This window comes from Henckelia pumila, chromosome 1 (genome assembly GCF_033568475.1).
Source record: "Henckelia pumila isolate YLH828 chromosome 1, ASM3356847v2, whole genome shotgun sequence".
Classification (NCBI taxonomy): Eukaryota; Viridiplantae; Streptophyta; class Magnoliopsida; order Lamiales; family Gesneriaceae; genus Henckelia; species Henckelia pumila.
In genome coordinates, this window is record NC_133120.1 from 175,827,770 (window position 1) to 175,836,112 (window position 8,343).

The 8,343-nt window shown below is 36.4% G+C and overlaps 1 protein-coding gene across 3 annotated transcripts; it reads left to right on the forward strand.

Annotated features, from left to right (window-relative positions):
- Positions 1–5,660: 5,660 nt before the first annotated feature.
- Positions 5,661–8,016, forward strand: LOC140874845 (vesicle transport protein GOT1-like). Of its 3 annotated transcripts, XM_073278286.1 has the most exons (7): positions 5,670–5,802; positions 5,892–5,969; positions 6,360–6,451; positions 6,544–6,624; positions 6,696–6,793; positions 6,890–6,976; positions 7,725–8,016. In XM_073278286.1, the coding sequence occupies exons 2-7, from the start codon at positions 5,939–5,941 to the stop codon at positions 7,846–7,848; spliced, it is 513 nt and encodes a 170-aa protein (XP_073134387.1). In that variant the 5' UTR covers positions 5,670–5,802; positions 5,892–5,938; the 3' UTR covers positions 7,849–8,016. The 3 variants fall into 3 exon arrangements, with proteins under 3 accessions (XP_073134385.1, XP_073134388.1, XP_073134387.1); XM_073278284.1 differs by having other exon boundaries at positions 5,661–5,969; XM_073278287.1 differs by having other exon boundaries at positions 5,661–5,969; positions 6,890–6,971.
- Positions 8,017–8,343: the final 327 nt, after the last annotated feature.

An 8,343-nucleotide genomic window follows, 5' to 3' on the forward strand; every position in this document is an offset into this window, starting at 1 on the left:
CATCAGCAATATCAATTCTGAAACAATCAGAATTGTCTGCAGGATATTTAAGTCCATGAAAAACATTAAATATCACTTTCTCATCATTCATACGCAAAATCAACTCTCCCTTATGCACATCAATCAACGCCTTTCCAGTGGCTAAAAATGGTCTAACCAAAATAAGAGGTATCTCACGATCCTCTTTCATATCAAGCACAACAAAGTCCACTGGAAATATAAACTTATCTACCTTAACCAACACATCTTCCACAATACCCCTTGGATATTTTATGGATCTATCAGCTAATTGCAGGAAGATAGTGATTGGCTTAACCTCACCAATTCCTAGCTTTTCAAAACATGAATAAGGCATAAGATTAATTCTTGCACCTAAGTCACATAAAGCTTTGTTAAAAAATGACTTTCCAATAGTGCATGGAATTGAAAAGCTATCGGGGTCCTTATGTTTCGGAGGGAGTTTATTTTGTAAAATAGCAGAACATTCCTCCGACAACATCACAGTTTCAAAATCCACCAGTTTTTTTTTGTTAGACAAAATCTCTTTTAAAAATTTTGCATAACTGGGCATTTGAGCTAAAGCATCTGCAAATGGAATATTGATATGAAGTTTTTTGAAAATCTCTAGAAATTTTGCAAATTGATTATCCAACTGCAGTTGCTTTGCTCTTTGGGGGAAGGAAAGCTTACTCAAATCAATATTATCATTAATAATTGGGTTAGAAGACTTATCTTTCTTGCCCGTAGGCATCGAGTCTGCCTGCTTGGGTGCTTCTTCTAGCCCTTGTTCCTTGAGTGAGTCACTTTCTTCCTCATCCGCAGTATTCTTTTCTACAGTCTCTTCTTGCACTCTAGTGACCGCCAGAATAGCATTGACATCCTTTGGATTCCTCTCAGTATTACTAGGCAACGATCCTGCTGGCCTAGTTGATAGTTGTGTCGCTATCTGACTCATCTTTGTTTCCAATTTCTGCAACATTGCCTCCTGATTTTGTAGGCGAGTTTCAGTACCCGCTACATATTTCATCATGATTTCTTCAAATGAGGGCTTCTTCTCGACTGGCTTTGATGTGTTGGTTGTAGGATCTGCAGCTTTTCATGAGAATTTGGGATGGTTCTTCCAGCCAAGATTGTAAGTATTGCTGTAGGGATTGTATTGTTGTCTCCCTTGGTTTCCCATAAAATTCGCCGCATCAACCTCGAATACTTGCTGTTCCTCAGGCTGTTGACCTTGCACTTGATTGGCTGGAGATGTTTGCATAACTGCCATCTGATGTGTAAGTGCATCGATTTTGGCATTCAGTGATGTCAGTGCATCAACTTCTAGTACTCCAGCCTTTTTTTCCTTCTTAACATCTGGTCATCCAATGTTGCTTTCAGCCATATTTCCAATGATTTCCCATGCCTCTGCTGTTGTCTTCCTGAATAGGCTTCCGTTAGCAGCAGCATCCAACATGGATTGAACAAATTGATCCGTCCCATTGTAGAAGGTCTGAGTCTGCTGGCTCTGAGTAAGATTATGTTCAGGACACATCCTCAACATCTTTTTGAATCGGGTCCAAGCCGCATGTAGAGATTCAGCTTCCTTCTGCCTGAATGAGATGATGTCAGAAAATAGTTTTGCTATCTTTGTTGGAGGAAAATACTTGTTCAGAAAAGTCTGAACAAATTGATCCCATGTAGTAATTGAACTAGTAGGCAAATCATCTAGCCACTCAACAGCTTTGCCTTGTAGAGAGAACGGGAATAACCGCAGTCGCACTGCATCAGATGTTACCCCATTAACTTTGAACGTGTCACAGATCTACAAAAAATGCTCCAGATGAGCGTAGGGGTCGTCCACAGATGTACCCCCAAATCTTGCTTGAAGTTGGATCAGCTGAATAGTAGAGGGCTTCAGCTCAAAATTGTTCGCCTCAACAGCGGGGCGAACGATGCTAGATCAAAATCCTTCAACTGGTGGCCTAATCAGATCCCAAATAGTACGGTTGTCCACCATTTCCACTTCTGACTCTAATTCCAGATTGAAAGATTTCTTGGCTTTTCGTATCCCGCTAAGCGTGCATTCGATCTCTAAATCAAGTGGTAATAATTCCCGAGATCGAATACTATGCATGCACAACAGAAGGTACCATAAAATTACCAAGAAATAATAGTTAGAATTTAAGAAAATAAATAATGTCTAATCTCAAGCGAAATAAAAATTATGATATCAAATAGTCCCCGGCAACGGCGCCAAAAACTTGACCGGCTAAATCGGTATGATTAAAAATCAACTGGCAAGCGTACCAGGTCAAGTTATAATATAGTGGACAAATGTCCAGATATCGAACCCACATGGACTGTATAAATATGAATACCAAAATATATTTATTCCTACTTAATCTAGACCAATGAATAAAAGTGATTCAAAATTTTAAACTAATAATTAAAATTGAAAATAAAATAAAATTATCTAAAGCGCAGCAGGAAAATTTGGATTTAATTCAAATTTGGGAAAAACTCGATCAAGGACTCACGTAGGTCCGATCAATTCATGTAACAAGCAATCGATCTAAGACATCAGACTTAATTTTAATTCACATGAATTTTCCTAATTTGTTCAAAGGACTATTTCTAGAACAATAAAACATATTCAAATTTAGACGGATTAATCTTTCATAATTCTAATCAAATTTGAATGCATTAATAACTGTGAAAATTCAGTTTACACCCAAACCGCATAATGAAACCGAATTCTATTTCTAGTCAGTTTTACACTATGTCAGAAAGTTCACAAGACAAATATAAATTCGATAACCAATAAAATCAAATCAAGTCTGAAAATCTCAAAAAAAAAAATCAAGTTTACATATATTTTCTGGCCCAATCACGTGGCCTTGATTGAAGAAAAACTACTACTCACTAATAAACATAATTAATCAAATAAAGTCTAAAATCATAAACTAGAAAATACAAGAATAGAAAAAAAATTGGAGAAGTGTTCAATCAGCTGCCGTCAGCCTTCGTGCGTAATCAAAAAGACCAAAAGTCTTCAAAAAGATCATAAAACTTCTATTTATAGGGTTCGCGCCAATTAGAATCCTCCTTGACCTAGAAATTCTCGAACATCACACATTCCCGAACAAGCGCGCGCGCATGGGCTGCAACTCGCGTGCGTGCAGCTTAAACAAACAGTGGCTCATAAACCTCTCGCGCGCGCGCACGACCTCCCTTCGGGCTTCTCTGGAACTTTCTTCTGCTCGTGCACGAGGAGTAATCTCGCCCGCGCGCGCCTTGGCTATGACGTCTCTGGAATCTTACATCGCGCGCGCGCAAGTTTTCTATACAGTTGCTTCTTAAAAACTCCACTTTCCTACAAAATTCAACCATGAGTGTATAATACATGCACATAAAATAAAACACTAACAAAACTCACGAAAATAAAATAAATGCATGCGAAATAAATATAAAAATGGCACAAAAATATGAATACTCAACACCCTTATCAGTTCGGCACGAACCCGGGCACGGAGGGTGCACGGAGTCCATGCTTAAAATAGAGAGTGGGGTTTTTAGTGCATTAGTTTTGCACGTACCCATGCACGGAGGTGTGCATGGGGTCCGTGTATTTTGTGGCCTCCGAACCCTTGGCTACAGATTAATGCACGGACCCGGCACAGAGGGTGAACGGGGTTCGTGCATGCTTTCTTAAAAAAAAATTTACATTTTGTCTGGACTCTCTATGGTCTATTTAAATGATTTATTTTAATTAGATGATTAGAATCAAGGTCCTCACGTGACGTACCACATGTCATCATCTTGAGCAGAAAGATGTGTCTACATATGTATTTTCCCGTCATCATAATATTCTTTAGAAAACATAGGAATTTTGTTTAGAGAAGTCATGATGCAGTAGTAAATATCAGCATCTAGGAGGAAACCCTCTCTGATACCACTTGTTGGGGATCGGTAGCGTGTATAGAGGGAGGGAGGGGGTGAATACACACTCTTAAAATTCTTTGCAAATACTTGAAGAGATTAAGTAAATGTTAGTCTACATAATCAGGTTTTCTCAGCTTCCTATATGAAAGAGAACTACTGTGATAGTACGGAAATGGCTCTCTAACTGTTAGGTGATAATGTTAGAAGTATGATGCAATGCAATAAAGAGATCAGAGTTTTTTTATGGATGTTCGGAGCTCAATCTCCTACGTCACCCATTCTTCCTCACGGGAAGGATACACTAGAAGACTTTGGCTATTACAACGCCTGCAATACACCCGATCCAAGTTAGGACTTATCATTGCCTAAAGTGGAACTCCTAAATTTACACAGATAAGATTCTAAGCTCTTATCAAGCTTTTTTGGTTGAAGATGATTGTGGATAAGCTATTTAAAACTTAGATGCTCAGATCCTTGAAGTGAACTAAGTTTCCTTTGAACACCGGTTTGGATTTGAGTAACCCTTGAAGGATCTCTTGAATATCAGATAGGTTGCTGCTTTAGCAAAGGGTTGTATGAGCAGTCGAGTATTCAGAGAATTCGTGTGCTAAGATACTTAGATAATGTGTTGGTTTTTGCTCTTCTTGTCTTTTCTGAATAAGCTCTTGATATTTATATCTTCAATTGCAACGTCTTTATTGCTTCGTTAAGAGCACCTTTCAAGATGGTAGCCTGAAGCGTCTTATCATGTAGATAGATGACAGACTAGTTTCCTTTTTAGATGGAGAGAAACCTGCTAGCATTCTGAATATCTGTGATGCAGTTGCTTTAATGTCCATTCAATGTGTCTTCACATTAAATTTCATTTATGGCTATCGAAGCTTTATCGGTTAGCTTCTTAAATGCTTGTTCTTTCGCATTTAAGTCGCCTTGTCAAATGTACGTTAGAGACTGTTTGAATCCGTATGAGATTGGTCTTGTACTTTGGTTGACATATATTCTGATACAAAAGATTGGTTGATGTTTGAAAACCAGCTGATATGTGTAGATATGTGAACGCTAGTTGCTAGTTGATATTTGCCAATCGATTGACATCTGTCGGTAGACGTTGTTCCTGTTTTACATAGGAAAGGCGGCTATACTATAACAATAATATATTGTTTTGTTATCACCAAAATTCAGGATTCAACAACACCCAAATAAAATGTGATTTTCATCGTTAATAAAAGAACACCAGTACATTTTGCGAAACAATCAAACTAATTTTATATGAGAATCAATACAAAATATTATGAATATCTTTATTTTTGATTAAAATTAAAATTTTAAAAATTATAGAAAGGGTGCTAAATTTAATTTATACCATAAATTATGTAGTCATATATCTTAAATTTAAAATTTATTTATAAAAATTGTAAGGAAAATTTGTATTTTTTTTAATATATGTTTTCTTTAATGATTTTGATATTTTTATATCATCAAATTTTATTCTTTTAACTTACGATTTTTAACAATTTTAATCATTCTTTATGATTGTACTGATATAACACTATGTGTACATTGGTATAAAAAGAAAGAATTAAAACTAAAAAAAAACACAAAAATGATGGACGCATACTGAAATTTAATAAAATAGATAATTACTCGTGGGTAAAAAGGCAAATAGACATATCAAACATATGATTTTCTTATCATAAAAACTTCTCACAATTTAATTGTTGTGAGACTTGTGGGATTTAATTTTTTTTTATTTACACTCAGGTCGGTGGATCTTCACGCACATGCTCTTTCTTATTTTAGGGACGGGAGTCGAATCATACGAGCAGTTTTGATATTTGGTGTTCACAATACAAGGGAGCTTTGGATTTCGTCGCGACAGTTAATGCTATGATTTCCTCCATTTTTCGTTGATTTTAGAGTTTCACTCATAGCGGGGATTGATCTTGTTGAAACCGTTCAAATAGCAGATAATTTCTGAGCTGCGCGTGCTGTGCTCGAATCCGAATCGGCCAAGATGATGTCCTTCGAGATGAACGACCGGAAAAGTGAGTTGATTTCATATTCATACCCCACTATTTGTTCTTTTATAGGCATTTTTGCGGAATTTATTGGTGGTCACGGGAAATGGTTGATTGTGCCTGTTTCTATGATGTGCGACGACGAGGATTTGGTTTATAGATTCAAGTTGTTATTTGGATTATATTTCCACTGCTTGAAATCTTCGATAACGTTTCAGAAGTTAACTGATGGTGCCTAAAATTTAATTATAAACGAACATTGTTCATTGCTTAGTTGCATTAATAGTGGCATTTGGTCTTCAATCCGTTGTTTTTCCTAATTTTGATTTCCTGGTGTTCGTGTGGTGTTTTTGATTTGCTAGAATGAAAATAAGGTTTTTGCTCTGCTTCTTTTCTTACTTTGTTTGGATGGAACAGAAATTGGCCTCGGTTTGACTGGTTTTGGAGTGTTTTTTTCATTTCTGGGGATCATTTTCTTCTTCGACAAGGGACTGCTGGCAATGGGAAATGTAAGTTTATAAATTATAATTGTTGACTAGGTGTTTCACAATTATTTGTTTCGTGTCTCATTTTCTATTGGCTGTCTCTTTCAATGCAACAGGTTCTCTTCATCTCAGGGGTGGCATTAACCATTGGACTCAAGTCGTCTGCGCAATTCTTCATGAAACGTTCAAATTTTAAGGTTCCCTTAGATTGTTGATGACTGTTTATTCATATGGATTTTTGTCTCATCTCATATCACGTTTTATGTAGGGAACAGTTTCATTTGGTGCTGGCTTTGTTCTTGTTGTAATTGGTTGGGCTATACTGGGGATGATTCTTGAGGCATATGGTTTCGTTGTGCTCTTTAGGTGCATTGCTTGTCAAGATACGAGATGATTATAGTTTCAACTATTGTTACTCTCCATATTCCCTTTCTTGACTTGGTACTCATCATATATTTGCAGTGGATTCTGGCCAACTTTGGCTGTTTTTCTGCAGAAGATTCCTATCATTGGTTGGATTTTCCAGCAGCCTCTTGTTAGATCGGTATGGTTGGTATCATAGTTATTATTTTATCTTTGTGATGAAATGCAGAAATAATTATGGATTTAATGCTACTGATCAATAAAGGATCACATATATGGATTCTGACCATTTTTTATGGTTGGATGGAACGGTGATTGTTGTTTGTGGCCCCGGCCTAAGTCATTGTCTAGGGAGTGTGGGTGTTGTGTTAGATGTTTCGTGTGTCTCCGTACATAGAGCACTTTGCAAGTTTCACTGGAATTCGTCCGTGTTACTTTGAGCTGTGACGTATTGATTGAACTGTGAAGATCATCTTCGAAATCTGATTTGTTGTATCAAGTCCGGTAGTTATTTTTCTTTCATTTATTGAATAAACAATATTCGGCCATCGGATAGCAATATGGTTTAACTGCTAATTTATGACTTTCTATTCGATATCCCTTAAAGATGGAGCCTGGGAATAATGCTGAATTACATCAAGGAATTAAACATCTTTCAAGTGAACCATGTGACTAGTGGAAAAAGAACCTGATCACTTCTTTATTTAGTGATGATCATGCTACCTATGGATATAATATAGTCCATTTAAAACTTAAAAGAGTGAATTGCTTGTGAAAGAATGATTCTGCCATTCGACTTAATCTTAACTAAATTAACAAAGGTTCGAAACATTTCTCTGCCTTTCTCCTTTTACCTGTCTTGAGTTTAAAACTAGGTATGAAATAGACCTGCTAATGTCGTAATTCATTATTTGCAATTTTGTGTTCTTTGCAGTTCTTTGATCGTCACCGTGGAAAAAGAGTACCTGTGTAAGCATAGTTTGGAGGTGGCTCCTGCACTTATTAGTGTTGTAAAAACCTTTCAGATAACCCTTTCCGTGGAAGTTGATCGACAGTAGGGTATGCGTCGAGGAAATGTAATTGACATATATACGATTTAATATTCTAGACCTGGCTTTACTTGTTTGTCATCTGATACCTTCAATTCTTTGTATTTTGTCTTTGCGACAGAATCACATTGATATACAGGAAAGAATTTAGTATATCTTTATCGTTTGCTTGGCTCATTTTCGTTGCCATTACAAATTACTTCCTACGTTTCGCTCACTACAGCGATGTGTGAGTATGAGTTATACTATACTTATAATGAAATATACACATACGATTACACGTTTCTTTCGAAATTACAAAATTATTGGTAACGCTTAGTCGTATCACGCCCAAATTAACCTAACTCAAATTAACTAAATAAACATGTAGTAGCGAGAGTAGGGATCGTTTCCACGAGAAAAGTGAAATTTATTTGTGTTCTTAAAAATACTGAAAATAAATAAAAGGGGATTTTGAACTTTAAAATCTACTATGCAAGAATTAAAATAAGAAAGATCAATAAA